Below are 19,115 nucleotides of genomic sequence, written 5' to 3'. Positions count from 1 at the left end.
TTTGCGAGAATGTCTTTTTCGAGTCAAATCCGAGTGATAACTAAACAAAGAGATATAGAAAATTATATTAACTGTTGAAACGTAGTTATAAACAACAAACAATAACAATGTACTATTTAATCACTTATCTATTTTTATTAAAAAATAAATCCTAAAAACGGCGGTAATTTAGTTGCCAAACTATTACTTACTCATACTAAGCCGTATGTCACGGTTATAACATCGAATAATTAGTTGATTAACCAACAAATCTTCAATGGTATGACTTACGTATGTTTCTAAAGAATTACACATAAATCATTTGTTATGTATAATCCTTAAGGATTAGTATGGCAATGTATGGAAAAATATGTATTTTCTTCAAAATTTTCCTTTTCCTTTAATTTGTCACATAACATTACTTCCCAGAATTTGATCCTTATAAGCGACACTATCAGATGGTGGAATAATATAGAGGGTGTATTTTTTTTCAAAATGAACTCGTTCGATTCCCGGCTAGGGAAAAAGATATTTTAAAAAACTAATGATGCAGTTTTAGTTTCTATCAAAATCGGCCTCGTAACTCCTTTCAGCATATTTCGCTAATCCTTATAGTTTCGGATTTGGCCCTGAAGGCCCGTTTTAAAAATTCACCCTGTATATCTACTTGAAACAATTAATGATTTTGACGATTAGTATAAAATGCTAGAGTTAAACTTAAAATTTATCACATAGTGTTGCGGGTTCAATCCCCGGCCAGACAGATATCTGAATGATGAATTTAGATATCTGTTCTGGGTCTGGGTGTCTTTGTGTGTGTACATGGCACCCGCGACAGGAAATCCTAGTGCCCACACTATGAGTGTACACTGTGAGTGTAGAAACCACCTTTTTTATAAATCCAGTATCTAGAAAGAGTTATGCTAATGTCGTTATACTTAAGATTCATTATAATTTATACGTATCTTCCTAAGAATAAGTTACCTTAGTCGTCGTGATAAGCGGAAGATCATTTTAATTCGGTTATATTGTAAGCACAATGTAAGTACATTACAGAGCTGGCCATAAAATTCAAAGAGCGGGCTCCTTAGCTCCACAGGGCGTAAGCGTGCCATTCTCACTATACAGTTAATAAGTTAAGTGCTCATACTGCTCATATTATGATGACAACATGCGTCGTTTGCCTGAATAATGAGCAATTTATTTTCGTCAGATTCATTTTTATGGGAAATAGATTATATTTACATTCTTACATATTTATTTCTTTAGGTTTCCTTAATTAATCTTTGCTATATCTGAAGTAGTTTTAGTATACATTTAAAATTGTAGCAGAACGAAATTAAAAAAAAAAAACGAATACAGTAGTAGTAATATTGTATTTATAAAAAAAAAATCTCAAAGGTATGTAAAGTCTACCAATACGCATTTGGCCAGCGCGGTGGACTATGGCCTAATCCTTCTCATTTCTAAGAGGAGACCCGTGCCCAGCAGTGGGACAGTAACGGGTTGATGATGAATACAGTAGTAATATCATTGTTAAACATTGTTTAATGTTTAAGTCGATTATTAAAAAACCTTTATGATAATAATGACATAATTATTAGAAAGTAAGATTCTACATGGCTACTGATTATGACGTTGATATTGAAAAACTAGACAATGTAGATTTTTATTAAAGTTATTATTAATTTATCTTACAATCTTAGTTCAATTTGTATATACATTATACGTTTGTAGTCATTCGTGAAAGTAACTATAGAAAGATACGTATAGTTATTATAAAAATAAATAACAATTTTATCATTACTAGATAAAATATTTGATAAAAAATTGTCCGAAAATAACAAGTATTTTTGTGTTTCCACCCAATTAATTAGTGAAAGTAACTATAGATGTTACCTACAGTTATCATAAAAGTAAATAACAATTTAGTCATTACTAGATGAATTACTTGTTAAAAAACTCTACAAAAATAACAAGAATTTTTGTGAATGCTGAAGAGTTTATGTTCAGTCATTTTAAAATGTACAACAGAGAGGGAAGGAGTGATTATTTTAATGGTGGGAAGTCATAAAATGTTGGCGTTGCTTTCGTCATTAATGTGATGGACATGAAATTATTTTCTTTAATAAAATCTGTGTAAAAAGTAGGGAAAAGACATTCGCTTTAAGCATTCTCAAAATTGTGCAGGCGTTGGAAGGAAATCTTATGAGAAAAATATATAATATATGATAGGTGGGTAATATCACTTATTGAGTAAGTTATTTATGTAACTTACTTTAAAGAATGATCATTAATTAGACAATATAACTTATATAACCCTAACGAGCTTTTGCCCGCGACTTCGCTCGCGTTACGATGTAATATTTTCATCCCCTATTTTATCCCCTTGGGGGTAGAATTGATCAAAATCCTTTCTTAGCGGATGCCTACGTCATAACATCTACCTGCATGCCAAATTTCAGCCCGATCCGTCCAGTGGTTTGGGCTGTGCGTTGATAGATCACTATGTCAGTCAGTCACCTTTGAGTTCTATATATTTAAGATATGGATAGTATGTAAATACGACATCATAATACGAAATTACGAATAAATAAATTGTCCTTTTTAAATACACATCATACTATAATTCGTTTATAGTGTTTAAAAATATACATATTGTCTCTAGAACATCGATGTAAATACACTTACTATATTCTAATTATACCTGTTAACCTCTTTAACGGTTGAAAATTATCTGTGAAATTTGCATAACATTGTATAGAACAAGAGATACGACGTTGTCGTAAGGAAATCCTTATGTAGCGCCGTTGCCGCGCCCCGGCATTTTAAATTCGGTGCCGTTCTATGTACAAATTCTAGATGTTCCTAGATAAGTTAGCAAGGCAATTATTGTTGTGTTTAAAATAAAATAGTATTGTGTAGAAAATTAATGCACCTCTAAAAATGTTTTATTAAATTTCTTATAAATAGAGAACTGAAAATGTAGAGGCGCGTGTCAGAGATTTGTCCCCTGGCCTTTAGAAGGGACATAATTGCAATAATGGACAATCACTGTATTTAATGTACTTATTACAAATTGTTTATTGATTTAATTTAAAGATTTTTTAATGCGTTTCCGACAACTAAAATCGACACCATAAAATTGCTCTTACGAGTATCTGAAGTACGTATTACTTAACTTGAATATTCTGTAGAAATTAAAAATACGCGATTCATGATTAAGCGTGTATAAAACATATGTGTATAAATAATCAACGTATATAATATCCAAGAGTCAAAAGGACAAATTTAAGAATCGTTGTCCGCCGAGAATACAATAAAAGCCGCATTACAGCTCAGCGACAGCTCGCTTGAGATAAATCCTTGTAAACAAAATTGTAACTGTCATCGATATCGTACTTTACGATTGGAACGCTCTGAAGGCAACACGAAATTCAAATGGAACAAAATACGTCGTCGACCCTTTTCAAGCATAATTTTATCAATATCAGGTACAACCAGCAATACTAATCTTAAGAGCCGTTTCCCTATCACGCGGGTTTTTGCCCACATGTAGTTCTAGCACGCTAACCTATCGTTTCATAAATGCTTTCCCTGTCATGCACTTGTCAGGTCACATGCACCTGGTACACGCGTGACAAAATAATCTACAAATCACCTCAAATCTTTTAACTTTCACCTCTTTTTTAGTCAACTGTCGACGTATTACTATTATACCTATTTTATTTCCCCTCACGACTTCTTATTATTTTTATACCTTTTCTTTATGAGAGGTTATCGGCCATAAAAAACGAAATGTTTCTTGCTTGATTGAACCCTCGTGAGATGCGTATTTTATTTCCTTATAACTTAGCGACATATTGTGACACTTTCTCCGTATTAAATGTCGTTAAGGATTACTTTCGCACAAAAAATAAATTGTTAAATGTACGGCTGTCGACGTGAGTCTAATAGTAGAGTATTTAATAAAGTTTCCTTCGTTGGGTGTAATATGGAAGTCGTAATTTTGACAAGGCTATACTTTATAATGCTAGCGTGATAAGTGGGTGCGATAAATTGATGGCTCATTTTATAACAAAGTGTACAGTGTTGCCAGGCGAAATAAGCTTGGTTTATGGGCAATATTGCGCGGCCTGATCTTGATGGCGGGTAGAAAGTTTGATTTTGCATAAAATGTCGAGAGTTAGTGCATATTGCAAATTAAGTATTTATGAACTTCCAAAATAACTATATAATTTTGTAGGATTATAGTTCCGTCGTAAGAAACATTGCAATCATTTACACAAAGAGAATTTTAAACGTGGCTTACTAAGAGAACTAACTTGAAGCATTTTAAATTATTCTTTAGAAGCATCAACGTATTTGTAAGCCTTAGCTAGGATTTTTGTTCTATTTTAATTTAAAAATGCCTATCTGTAATTATTTTCTGTTTCCTGCTTCGAATCTACAATTACAAGTAAGTAAGCAGGAATAAAGAAAAAAGCTTTATGCACATATTAAAATCCACATAAAATTCTGAACTAATAAAATTAAAAACGTATGCTAAAAAGTAAAAATATGTTTCTGTAAAGAAAAAGGAAGTACGGATGTACGCTCTTTTCAAATCTTTTACGATTTTCGTGTATAAATTGGTATGTGAAAAATTCTGCCATCCCGCCGTTTTGAAGTTTCACCGAAAATATTTAAATGACTGCGCTCCAAAGATTTTAGGACCACCTAGAGCGCAATAGCGATCTAAAAATATATGAATATCTTGCCGCGGGAGCATGATAGTACGATGCTTGAGACTCATTCCTCGCCTTTCGGTTGTCATAGAGAACTAGAGGTAAACAAAGTCACCAAGTAAATATCTTTCTTTGGACTTCTTACCTGGTATTTTTTGGCGTTGTACTATTTAAATAGATTGAATTAAGTACCGTTAGAACGGTAGTTTGAAATTCGTCTTCTTGATATCGGAGACTGAGGTTCAAAAGCTCAGGTATGCCTTTGGCCTCTGACTTTTTTAGTTATGTGTATATTATAATTGTGTGTATTGCTTCAACGATAAAGGAAAACATTGTAAGATGTGTGAAGTCTACCAAATCGCACTAGGCCTGGATTAACTCACCTGAAAGGAGATTCGTGTCCATCATTAAGACAGTAGTGTATCGAAGATATAAAGCTTTGCATGCAGTAGAACTCAGAATTAGACTCATGATCGGCCCATTTACCTCACTAAGTAAGTGAGTTATTGGAAAAAAAAATATCTATGTAGTAGAAATATATTTGATTGGTACATTTACCTTGCCAACTTTTACTTAAAAATCAACGATGCTCTTTAAATAGTACGGCTTTATTCTAGGTCGTAGTTAACTACCTACTCCTAGTTCTTGTTCAAAGTGCATTATACCGTTTGTACGAAGCTCTGCCTAGGTACCGCCCTGTCCATTATTTTATGCAAAGTAAGCTACTCCTCGTAAATGTGTGATAATTTTGGAAACAATGGACCTTTGTTGTACTGTGTCATCTCATATTTTCCAGGAACTGGCTTGCGGATAATAAGATTAAGATACCAATAAGATAAGGAGTTAGTTTGTTGTTGGTTCTCGAATTATATCAGGATGTGCGAATCTTCTTTAATTGTTTATATAGTTCTGGTTATTCTGAGTGTCTGTTGAATAAGGTTAAATTAGATTGGTGATGTATGATATGTATGGTAACAGGTGTAACCATTGAGAATATCGAAATTTTTAAATATATTAGTGAACTGAAAGATTTGAAGGTATACGAAATATAAATCAAAGAAATTTAATTGTCTGCTTATAATTTCAACATAATTGGTTTATAAACGGTAATATTGATGTTTTGAAATATCTAAAATGGTCGAACGGATTCAGATAGGACTTTTTGATGTGAAACATCTATAGCCGCACGTAAAACCGATTTCTGGCGTGGCGACGCATGCCGGTATATATATACAGTCTATATGCAGTAGTGTGTACGGTGTGGCGACGCGTCGCCATGCGCAAAAATCGTAATATTTTATTTTATCATTATGACATATTTAGTTCCTATCACAATATGTTCTTTTCTGCATATTACTTTTACAAAATAATGTCGATGTTTCACATCTGCCAGGCGTCCCGTGACGGCTCACATCGTTTTTTGTTTTAACTAAAATTATGAAAGTACCTACATACATTTTTTGCGTAAATTTTGAAAAGCCTAGCACGAAGCATACGTTCGGTAGCGCAGGTAAGTCTATTCAAAAACATTTAATGAGCAAAGAGGAAATTAGTAAATTAAGATTTAGCGCGAATGTATGCAATTTACTTTTTACTGACAAAACGTGCGACTTCCTTCGTTTGCGGGAGAGGGTTGAAGTCGCAAACCGCGCCAGCTTTTTTGCTCTTAATTATCAAGACAAGCGCAATTTGCACCGAGAATACTGAGTCGTCTAATTTATTTAGTTCGCAGTTCTATTCAAAATTGCTCGTAATTGCATCATGTTATTTAATTTTGCGCTGCCTTCCATTTGCGTGGCTCTAAACGCAACGTTACTAAGAACTGTTTGTCTTATTAGAATTGTGTATTTGTATTCTTGTATGGATGACTGGACTGAACGTCCATTCATCCATACATATTATTTATTAGTAAAATATTTCAAACTTATAATTAACCAGTTGCAATTCTCAAGTTTCCATTCATAATTTTGATAAGTTATTCGTAGCCATAAGATTTAAGTAATAATGTGATAAAGTGTTGTTTGTAATTTTTTCAATATTCAGTAGTGATAGCAGTTACGTAAGTACTTCATAAATCATAATGTCTATTTTCCCCTATACCATCGTACGTTGGATCCTTTCCATGACCCCAATTAGTGATCTAAGTTTCATTCTGGATTCTCACTAACCATTTTCATATACATTTTCGAAATAGCATAATACTTACGCAACTTATTTGTGGTTGGTTCACATCACGACGGTGCCCACTTAACAATACATCACAACATATGCATTGCCAAGGAATCATTTACACATTACGTATAAGTACGTTAACAAATATGATACATTCGGCAACGTACCGTATATTACCGTTAAGTAAAACGTTGGCAGATTTTCAGTAAAACCAAAAGGATAAAAATGAAACAAGCGTGTTTATAAAAAGTTAATTTATTCATAACTTTACAGAAACAGCTAACAGCAACGGCGTCTATATAATAGTACGTAAGTCGTACGTATCAGTGGGTCGATATGCGATCGCTTGCACGATATGTAACACGATATGTAATACGTTATTGGAATTATGTTCCTGATAGACTCGGGATTGGTACGCTTAGCTAACGGAGGTTATGTCAACTATTGATTAGGCCACATCACATACGACACGACGCATCGTGGCACGTTGTGTCGTGTTGTTGAGTTGTAGAAAGCTACGTAAAAAACACGTCGTGAAAAGTGACGACGCAAAATTGAGTCTTTTTTCAAAGTGATCCGTCTCATTTATGATGGTGGTAAATGCTTGGATTTTTTTTTATATGTAAATTTTCACGACGCGACTTTGCAACGTTCCACGACGTCGTAACGTGCGACAATGCGACGCTGTAATGTGCATGTGTTTTAGCCCTTACTTCGAGTGCAGTAGGTACTCTACAATTGCCGTTATTTCACTATATAAATACTCATAGTTTTTTCACTGTTAAGATAATAGTTTGATATGTACAAAATATAGCTGTTTAACAATTTGTTGTGTTCTTGCACAATGAGGTTAATTACCCATTTCTATATCATTTACACTCGCAGATTTACAGATTTCACTCTTAGCTATATGTATGTAACTTAAAAATAAAAAAATACATTTATAATAGCTACATAATAGTTAGCTAAAAAGTAAACTTATAACATAACACAACAGATATATTATCCATCAGCCCTCAATAGGTAACAGAATTAAGTATATAAACATTATCACATAACATTTCCGAGGGCATATCCAGATTTCCATTAGTTGTGTTCGCGGTATTATGTAATTTATATGGCACCGATTGTAATATCGTGTCTCTTAGACAAATGTGAAACATTTTTCTAGGAAAGTTTACGAGTACGTTACAGAGTTACAATTATATTCTACTCTACGCTTGCTGACGCGCGATTTTAACACCAATTCAAATTAACTGCCCTTATAGACATATTACTTTTGAAGTTAGCGCGCCTCTTGCGTGATTATATGGATGCTGCAACACGTTTTTAGTATTTTATGCGCTTGGTCGTATATAAGACGTATATTTTGGCGTCTACTGCATTGCGCTTAACGAATCTATTTGCTGTATCAAGCGCTCAAAAGCAGCTGCTACAGGCGTTCCATTGTAACATCTGATCGCTTCAGCTACCGAAAACTAGTCAAACTGTCGTTGCTGAAAGTAGCATGTCTGCTTAAGCCCTAATTCATATAAATTTACATTAACGACATTCACATAAAGCCGCGAACACAATGATGGCACCTGCACAATCTAAGGTAAAGTCGAAAGTAGCCATTTCGTAACGTTTGTTGTTAGTAACTACATTAACTAGAACTTTATATTACAAAGCACGCCATATTGTCTTTATTGCAGAATGTCATGAAATATTTACAGAATATATTTAAATTCTATTTCTTTATCATATAGATTTCTATGGATATGGTATATTACAATGTCAAACTCAATTATTATTAAGTTATACTTCTTTTAGCGCGTTTGGGAGAACAGATCGGTATACACATACTTTAGCTTGAAACGAGGTTGCGCTCATCGATGGAACACATATTTTTTGCATGTGGCAAAATTGCGCACGCTGATGCAAGACATAATTTAAGTGTAATATTATTACTTTCAAGTGTCAGTCGATTATTTTATTTATTTATTAGACCAAAGAAGTATAACTTCTTACGTATACAGAAGTACACACACGCTTTTCTTACAAATAAATTTCGCTACTGGTATCATAAAAGTTTCGAGAAATTGTGGCGGTCTAATGAATTGACAAGGATTTCTGTTCTAACCTAATAACAGGGCGACAAGGCCACAGATGTCGGATCGATGTCGGATACGATATCCGAATTCTAATAATTTGAAAGCACGAATTTCACAAATTTACCTGCTCTTACCGGATCGATGTTAGAAACGATACGGGGTCCGTTGTCGTGGAATTTTGTTCGAAAATTTTCATTGTGATAACATATTATTTCATAAGCTATAGTAGGCTATTTAGATACTGTAGTAAAGGTATCATAATGATGATTTTCCTGTCACGCGCGTTTACGGTACTTGCGTCCAACCCACATAGATTAATTAACTCGCTGCAGTCTCTTCACGACCGGAGACCATGTGTCTACGAAACGATAGGATGCTATTGTTACGCGTGTGGGAGAGCCGAGGGGCACGCATGCAAGCGTAAGCACTCGTGACAAGAAAAGCGCCCTACCGTTTCATACTTTATTACATTTATTATTTACATACCCGTGTTTATTAATGATTGAATATTATAATCTCGTAGATCAAATAGTCAAAACAACCGTATAAATGAAACAAATGTTTTGATATACAGTTAAGTCTATAGAAATTTCATAGTATAAAATCTTACAAGGTGAGGCATTAAATTCTGTTACATATACCGAATATAATGAAATCTTTTGAAATGTATAGAGTCTTGCTCTCTATATCATTATTAGAAGTATTTACTTAAATACATCCATTTGACTTAAGTACATTTATATTTCAGTAAAATTTTATTTTAAAACTTGCTTTATTTGTAAAATAAATATCTATAAAAATATAGTGTAGATGTTAAGAGCAAGCTTGTAAAATTTATGTATAAAAATTAAATTTAAATCGGTAAAAAAAACAATTTTAAAACCATTACCTTAAGTTACCATTTACGAATAAAAACCTGTATTCAAACAATCCAGTGGACTCGTAACAGCCGTAAAAGTCAATTAAATTAGTACAACGAGGAATTTGATCTATGAGATTGTAATGGAGGTCTAAGTAGTGGGTAATTGTTTAACGAGTGTTTGGGGTTAAGTGATACGATCTAAGCGCCGTCACGCAACACTGCCGTCACGTCGGAGTTCTAATTATATTTAACACTATTATGTATGTAACTGTGTATAATATAGTTACTATTATATTCATATAGTATATAGCCCAGAAGTATGAAATTAGCTTGGAATTTACAATTCCATGACAACTCTCATGTTTCGATGTTTTTCGTAATCGAAATTGTTAGTTATTAGTCTCATAAAGATATGTGATGTCATTGTCAATCTGTCCTTGCCTAGTATGATGGACTATGATTGAGAGGGAACTTATGTCCAACAGGGGGAATGTAGAGGATATTCGATGATTATTAACACTATACATAACATGAAACACGACATTCTTATAAATTTATACTACACGATCGGATATGGCACGTTAATCGTAAAATCTATCAGTCTTTCGATTATAACAATATTTTCTAAAATCTACTTAACAGGATTTATTTACAATTAATATAAACTATTGATCGATATTTATAAATAATATAATATGCTGAATTTGCACGAACAATGGTAAATGATTTGTTTCTCTTAAAACATAAAATTTCGCTAGCTCATGAATGAATTTTGGCTTAGAGGTCAATAGTACTTGTGAAGCCAAAAAATACACAAATTTTAATCAAGAATTGTGATACTTACTACCATTTAATGCGTTGAATGTATTCAATATGAAACTCAAATTGAATGTAAAACTTTTAAGCTTTCAAAATTAGATTTTTTGTTAAAGAATAATAAATCAAAGCTGTATTTATGAGATTATTCCAATTATATAGGTATGTTATATTACATTACATTTATTGTTTACATTTTACAAACCAGCATCCGTTTGCAAACTGACGATGTACCTTGTACAATGATCAAACGTTTCAAAATGTTTAAAAATTAAAAAAAAATTGAATCAGATAACGATTATTTCTGGTTATGAATTTTCTATAAAAGAATTTTGCTGTAAAAAAATGTTAACTACGAAATAATAGTACGATATTAAAAAATCGTTATTTACAACTTTCCGCGAAAGTGATTGTGTTAAAACAGTATGTAGCCTCCATTAGTTGATACTAAATATTAACCTTTATCAAAGCAGAATATCGCGGTCTCATCGTAACTAATGTTTCGTGATCTATTTTCATTTGCGTGAAGTCAAAGCGTCAGAACATTTTTGACTTCTTATACGTAATAAGATAAAGATAAAACCAAATTTACTACGATTTTCTGATTGATGTTTCGTAAAGTTCACATGATTCACCATGACGGCAATATTAATTAGGAAATTTGGAATTCCATTTAGAAGTTATCCAGATATTGTTTTAGATACTTCTTCAAATAGAACAGAAATGGTATTTGAAGTCGGTCACAGCAACATTTGCTACCCCTGAGTAAGTAATAAGTTGGAATTCTCATATAATATGCAAGTATAATATGCAAGTTTGCATACAAGAAGGTGTAGGTCATGTCATCATAGTTGAATCATATGCAGTTTATATTTTTCATTTAATAATATTTAGACATAGATAGAAAATATGTAAGGTACGAAACTTTCACATTGTAACGTAACACAACGACTAATCATTTAAAAACAGAACTCCTAAGGCATACTATTACTATTAGTGATAGTTATCAATACCAATTCAGACTGCGTTTTAGGTATGTATCTGATTTTTTATATTAATCTACAATTAAAATTTACAAGTATGTAATGCCTATTCCAAGCTATTAGTAATTCTAGGAGTCTCTTGGTTAAAATACATACATTTGCCTACTATTATTTAGCACAATTGTCCATGTTGTCTTGGCACCTTCACTACGGTACTGTCCCACTGTCCCACAATGTGATTGCTTGTCAGCTGACGAGGAGCGCTGCCAGGACGATGTGGGACACGCTCTTGATGACGTCGGAGCTCGATGACTGGGTCGACTCGTAATCTAAATACAAGTATACATTAATGAAAATACATGAGGATTGAATTCCTAATGAAGTTTAACGTGTTTTATGTTTGATTTAAATTGGCACCTGAAGCACATGGCTATTATAAATACTAATTACTAACAATTCAACGCACGTGGCTATTATAAATACTTATTACTAACAATTCAAAGTGAACTGTTGGTAATCATAATTATATTGTACTACTGAGTCATGTCCTTTGATTTCAGCGGCATTTTAAAAGTGATTTGGAATACCTAATTCAATACCTTCCGTGAGTGACAATTTTTTTAAAGATTTATTGAAATATGACCTGTACATTGAGAAATTAGTGTGTTCAAAACATAAGCAAACCTGACTTTAATTAAATATACAGCATACGTATACTATAAGTAAAGATGTGTATCATTTATGTTAATATTATATTCAATGTTTGTGATTTTATATATTTTGGCCAAAGACTTTTGTCAATGTCGAATCGATGGATAAGTTATAAACTCCTCTTCTTTCTTATATTTAAAATTAAATCATATTGGTTGATTAAAACAATCTTTCGCTGCGCTAACCATTGTTCCGTCGGTGACAAGTCTTGCTAGACAGTCGAGCCTTAATTATAACGAACGACGACTATTGTGCAAGTATAGGTATGAAGGATAGCTCGGAAAAATTAATGTGTTGCCATACATTTTATTTCCTTGCCTCAACATGGATTATGTTATGCATTTTTTATGTTATGGAAATAGTGAAGCGGTTTTTAGTTTTCAAATTTGTAATCAGTACAAAATATTACATGAATTCTAACTAGGTTAACTAAGTTGGTATGCTTTGAATATAAGTCTGCTTCAACACATCCTACAAAACTACATTACGGCAATTACTATTACGCGATCTAGATGGTTAAAACTATGAAAAGGCTTGTGACACCTTATACATAAACATTTTAGAAAATTCAGTACTGCGATTGAGTGAATAGGTCTGGCATTGGTACGATGGCGATCGAACCACATATTAGTTGTACATTTACTGTTTATTGCTGAAAATAGAAAACGCAAAAAAGCATCTGAAGCAAGTCATATGAAAACAGATAAGCAACTGTATTTTTATATCGATGGAAATGATAATGTAGTACAGTTTTAAATTAAAAATGTATTGAACACACTTCTGTATCGTGAGATTTCTGTGCTAAATTCTAAATGAAATTCTATTGGTTAGTTATAACTCATAGAACGCGGGGCGTGCATTGTTCCGTTGAATTGAAAAGTCTATCCAGATTCTAGGAGAATATAGGGAGCCTTAATTATAACGAACGACGAGTATTATTCTCTAGAAACCTAAAAGGACAACTGTTGAAACTTGGTCATACCGAATCTGTTCGAATAATTTTAGCACAGAATTGCTTTCCTCTAGAAGTAATGAGGGTGCATATTTCACAGTCGAGTTTAAGGATTTATAATTACTTTAGCGCTTGTTTTCGTTATGCACTAAGTTATTAATTATGAACCATTTTAAGGTCATTTTTATATGTTAACAGAATTATATCATAATAATTTTAGATTATTTATGGTTGTATTTTATTCGTTATTTTATATATTTTGGATAAAAGCGATTATTTGTTTTATAGGATTGGATTATTAGCGTTGGAAATATGGTTTACAAAAATATGTTTTACCCCTCTCACAAAATATGGCTGTAATTAACCAGGAATGCTATGAAAAACACTTATATATTTAAATTTCAAATAATCTTATAATTTATTTCTTAAATACTTTTTTGTATAAGCAAAAACATCCATATAAACGGTAATAAGGGCGGCTACCTACAATATCCATAATTGTTGTGTGGCGGTGAATTCGGTACCATAACGACTATGACATTCAAATGAACTAATCACAGTCGAATCCCTAGTGCTGCATTAAAATAAATGTTATGATCCATTTACGAAATTTATGTACACGGTAGGTACATTAATATACAATATAGTACATAATTAAAATTGGTGTTAAGCGCTGCTGTGTTCCGGTTTGAAGGGTGTGTTAAGGGAGACAGACTTTTCCGAGGCGTTCCAGCTTAGTCCTCAGGGGTAGCGGCGCATCTGTGGCCGACCTCAGGTAGGAATATCTAATCCTATCTGGGGTTGATTACAGATGTCCATGGGCGGCAGTAGCCACTTACCATCAGGTGGACTGCATGCTCGTCTGCTACTCTTATATTATATATAAAAAAAAATATATCTTTTGTTTATCATCACTTTTTCATTATAAAAACATTCACAACCGCATAAACCACATAACTGTTTCGTTTTCGATGTGAACTATAAAAATTATGAATAATTTAATTGAAGCATAACGGAAATGAAATGCTCATCAAAGTAAAATTTGCAAATATAATTTTAAATATTTTATGATTAACAAACTAAATGAACGAAAGCCACTGAAAACGAAACCCGAAAAATATATTTAATTTCACTGTATTTATACTGATGTGGCCTGAAAGTGAGCTACACAGTAAGTATTTGTAATTAACAAAGGCGTACAATGTACGTACATGTGTAGCGAATGAAAATGTATTTTTCAGATAGATATAGCGACCACACACTTTTAATTATAAAAGTTTGAAATTAATCTTAAATAAAATAAAAACCTAAAATAGAAAAATACATCGTCTTTGTATAGTTCGCTCACTAGTTGGCTCACATAATATTATCTACGATAAGTGTGCATTTGGTTTCTTTTTTGTAAATTGAGGCAATTGTATACATACCTACCTAAAGTATATTATGATCATAATCATAATAAATACGAATATTTACGTAAGTTAAAAAATATATATACTTACCAACATCTTTCCACTCTTCAAGCTCATAATCTCCAATAACCCTGTTCTCCGCAGAGCTATCTCGCCAACGATTTTTATATTTACCTGCCAAACATATTTAAATTACTACACAGTTGAAACAAAACATATAAATTTTCCAGCGAACACATCGTAAGTCGTCATAAACAACGTAAAGGAAAGCTCAAATCTGTAACAATAAGAACGTACATTGGAAGTCAAAGAGCAAACAAAATCGCTTCTCCCACAATAATATTACTAACGACCCAATTGTACGGAAGCATTGGGCTTCGGCGGCGAAACCAATAAATACAAAATCCACCACCGACCTTTTCCGCTCGAAGCCTACGACGATGAATGTATATAAAAGGCACGTGGGGTAACAAAACTTTTGACTGCTATTGCCTCTCTAATCGCGGTTTACGTGGCTATATTGAATTTCAAAATTTTCCAATAAGCATTATGGTGCTAGCAGACATGCTACTTTTAAAATCGGCGATTCGCGTTTCGGAGATAAAATGGTTGCAAAACAAGTTTTGGCAATTTGGTGCGAAAAACGTGTGTTTTCGGGACTGTTTTGATGCTGCATTGCATTCTTTGCTTTGACGATGAATGTATATAAAAGGCACGTGGGGTAACAAAGCTTTTGACTGCCATTGCCTCTCTAATCGCGGTTTACGTGGCTATATTGAATTTCAAAATTAACCAATAAGCATTATAGTGCTAGCAGACATGCTACTTTTAAAATCGGCGATTCGCGTTTCGGAGATAAAATGGTTGCAAAACAAGTTTTGGCAATTTGGTGCGAAAAACGTGTGTTTTTGGGATTGTTTTGATGCTGCATTGCATTCTTTGCTTTGACGATGAATGTATATAAAAGGCACGTGGGGTAACAAAACTTTTGACTGCTATTGCCTCTCTAATCGCGGTTTACGTGGCTATATTGAATTTCAAAATTTTCCAATAAGCATTATGGTGCTAGCAGACATGCTACTTTTAAAATCGGCGATTCGCGTTTCGGAGATAAAATGGTTGCTAAATCAAGTGTTGGCAATTTGGTGCGTTCGGTGGGGGTATTGAAAATGCACGACTGCGACTTTTTGCGACTGTTGTGATAGGCATTGCATTTTTCGCATTTAATTGCGTTATCGGGTGTCCAAAAGTACTTTTAATCAATGCTGGACTCGCTAATCGCAGCATTTGGTTTCCGAAAAGCAGCTAAATGTCAATCGCGGCTGCTAAAAGTAGTATGTCTGCTGTTGCCTTTAGGGCACAGAGAACGAGATGAACATGAAAAATTAATCCAGAAATTGTCGAACCCATGTTGAATCAGTTTCGGAAGGGTTTCATTAGTACTCAGCTTGTTTTGTAATTAATTATTTGAATCCTTCTTTCGTTACCAGAATTTAAATGATTTATGCGTGTTAATTGTAAATTATATTATCTACTTAAAAACATACCTTTCTTTCTTTGTGGAAACGTTGGGACGTAGTTGATTGTTGTACTAGTTGTTGACGGGGCAGGTATTTCTGAAAAAAATGGCTGATTAATATTTAAAAAAATTATATAATTAAATTATAAGATAAATAGAAACACATCTAATAATTGCAAAAACTGCGTGAGACGCGGATGGAGCGCAAACGCCTATCAATTAACTTCTGTATGTTTTTTTATCATATCTCATTAAATCGATATGTTGTTGTACGATGTGTTGTTTTGAATCGAATTTAGGCCAAAGTATAATATGCTGGCTAAGACTTCCAGATTTGTCGGTCGAAATTTCGACCATTAAAGCGTGTAAAAAAATATTTCATATACGCACATAACATTGAAAAATCAGACCAGCGTGTCTAAGATTCTAGCCGCGGACAGCCAAATTTAGAGGCCCAATTTCAAACCACTTGGCAATCATTATGCGCGTGGTGGTATTTTGGACGTAATTTTAACAAAAAGTAATCAGTTTATGAGTAAACTTTATATCCCCTACTTACACATTGTTACGTACCGTCTAGTCTGATAACACCGTCGGTCTCACCGAGGGAATTCTTTGCCACACAGCGATACGAGGAAAAATCATTTGAGGACACTTTCTTTATCGTCAGTTTCATCTTGCGGCTATACCCGTCATCTATCAAATCTGTTATGTACTTTTTGCCTGAAAGTAAACCTTAAGTAAACACAACAATATTTGGTGTTAATAATTGATTTAAAACACGGTCTCATTAAATAATTTTTCGTATATGTTACAAGTATAAGAGGAAGTTAGAAATTGCCGGTCTTTTTGAATGTATCATTATAGTTTTGTATGGAAAAAAACCTGTTTTTATATTATTTGCGATTTTGGTGAAATACTTTTGTAAAAGGGCAAACATTTTCCTATAAAAGAAAAATTGCTTCGCAAATAAAATATTTCATGTATTTTTTAATTACTTTCTTTGAAGTCGAGAAAAAGCTTAGTGTAGAATCATTTGGATTCATCTTTGTAAACATTAAAAATAATTAAGTATTAGGGTATAGGTATATATATTATATGTGTGAATTGTTATAAAAAAATACGTTCATGAAAATAAAAAAAACATTTTGCGTTACTAACCTGATATAATCATGTCTCCTCTGTCGGTTGTCCAATAGTTAATGGAAGAGGGGTATGCCTCAGTGTGGCACTCCAATGTCACGTCCTGCCCCACATACGCCGCTTCCAATTGATTCGGGATCGATAACATTGGTGGAACTATACCCGAACATGTTAATTAGTAATGAAATAATTGTTCAATAATGGACAACACACATCAAATTAAATTTTCAAATTTTGTGGCCACAGTATTATGGATTCAATCACGATAGAAAATAAACGAATAAACAATTGCAACACTTGTTTTTATACAGCTATCTATACGCATTGTCATGATTGCGGATATTGACAAAGTTTTAGCAGTTTAAATACGAAAAGCGTATGTTTCAATGAATAACAACATTGTTTTGAGGAATCTGCCGTAAGCGTCCCTAAGAGAAAGTGACAGTGAATTCATAAGGAAGTGTTGTTGGTTAATCGAGTGAAAGTTACGTGAGCATTTTACGTATCTTATAAGAAATGGAGAGAGCTGTAAAGGCGCTGAGATACGGAATGTGAATTAGGGGCAAGAGAATCGTCTCATTGGCTTCGGGGGCGAAAGCGGAGGAGCGGCGGAGTGGTGCGCGGTTCGGCGGAGAACAGATAGTATCGCCATTATCGCGTCCGTGCCGTATTCACGTCAGCATAATGCTCTAATTGGGCGCAATTACGACCGATCCGGCGGAAGGCGCCGTCAGGTAGAGACGCCGTGTCCTCGTAAATACTCGTTAACGACTCCCGCCTCGAGAAAAATAATATTTCTGAACGCTGACTCCCGCCGAAAGGAAACGACGTGAAAATGCTCACGTACTTAGGAACAGAAGAATTTGAGGCCAAGTTAACAGGGCGAGAGAAATGTGCCGGCGTTTTCTTCATGCTAGATGGGAAAGTGATACGAGGACAATTTCGGTAACTTTACCTTATTTTTATCACATACACCGGAAAATATTTCTTGGTACACTTTATTTCAAGTACTTTTGAGTGAAATGTAACTTTTATTACATTTTAATATTTCTATTGGAAGTTTTGATACAATCGTATAATTGAGGTAAGGAGATGAAGTCGTTATTATGTAAGCATATACTGTGAAGTTACTTAGGAATTATTTCTAACTCAGTTTTTATTTAACATAATACGTGCTTTAAAAAGCTAGATCTCTGGATGTTCTACTAATGTTAGTAGACGAAAAAGTGGGAAGCCTTAATCCGATTATACTTTGAGCATAAATTTTACGTGCTGCGCGTTGTTAAAGAAATAGGTCAAAACAAAACATATGAACAAAATTCAGTAAAATTTTTCATAGTGTATTTAAGAATTAGAGCAGGTGGACATATTTAATATGCTGTCAAATATAATGTACATTTTTACACTACTGGAGTATTTAATAGTTTTACTTTACCTTTCTATAGGATTTTTATTAAAATTCTAGATTACCATTACGATTAATTATGCTTTCCTAATTACCTTCTCTTTATATACATTATTTTACGTAAATTCTTACTTACATTGTACCATAAGATGCACTCGTTTGCTTATAGAAGGGGGTACTCCGTTCGATGCTATGCACAAATATGCACCCATATGAAGCCGAGACACTTTAGATATTGTTAAGTTTTCTCCATCAACCACATTTACTGCAACCAACGAAATTCATTAAATTAAAAACTTTCCTCATCTTAAAATTACGGCATTCAAAAGAAATAAAAACTT

General features: G+C 33.4%; 1 protein-coding gene and 1 long non-coding RNA gene across 2 annotated transcripts in view; both read right to left on the bottom strand.

Annotated features, from left to right (window-relative positions):
• The window catches only part of LOC140742254 (uncharacterized), a 290,795-nt gene that overhangs the window by 124,549 nt on the left and 147,131 nt on the right, over nucleotides 1–19,115 (bottom strand). The gene's annotated exons all lie outside the window — the stretch shown is intronic.
• Nucleotides 11,815–19,115, bottom strand: part of LOC140757760 (neurotrimin) — a 39,992-nt gene continuing 32,691 nt past the window's right edge. The window contains exons 5-10 of the mRNA XM_073093637.1: nucleotides 18,911–19,039; nucleotides 17,388–17,525; nucleotides 16,800–16,949; nucleotides 16,255–16,323; nucleotides 14,798–14,881; nucleotides 11,815–11,961 (exon numbers count right to left, since the gene is read on the bottom strand). Of these exons, the coding sequence (XP_072949738.1) occupies nucleotides 11,879–11,961; nucleotides 14,798–14,881; nucleotides 16,255–16,323; nucleotides 16,800–16,949; nucleotides 17,388–17,525; nucleotides 18,911–19,039 (653 nt within the window). The 3' untranslated portion in view covers nucleotides 11,815–11,878. The remainder of the gene's footprint in view (nucleotides 11,962–14,797; nucleotides 14,882–16,254; nucleotides 16,324–16,799; nucleotides 16,950–17,387; nucleotides 17,526–18,910; nucleotides 19,040–19,115) is intronic.

Source organism: Epargyreus clarus, unplaced genomic scaffold (genome assembly GCF_041222505.1).
Source record: "Epargyreus clarus isolate Ecla_fem2 unplaced genomic scaffold, WU_Ecla_fem_2.2 ptg000005l, whole genome shotgun sequence".
Taxonomy (NCBI): Eukaryota; Metazoa; Arthropoda; class Insecta; order Lepidoptera; family Hesperiidae; genus Epargyreus; species Epargyreus clarus.
This window is presented reverse-complemented; position numbering and strand designations above follow the sequence as displayed.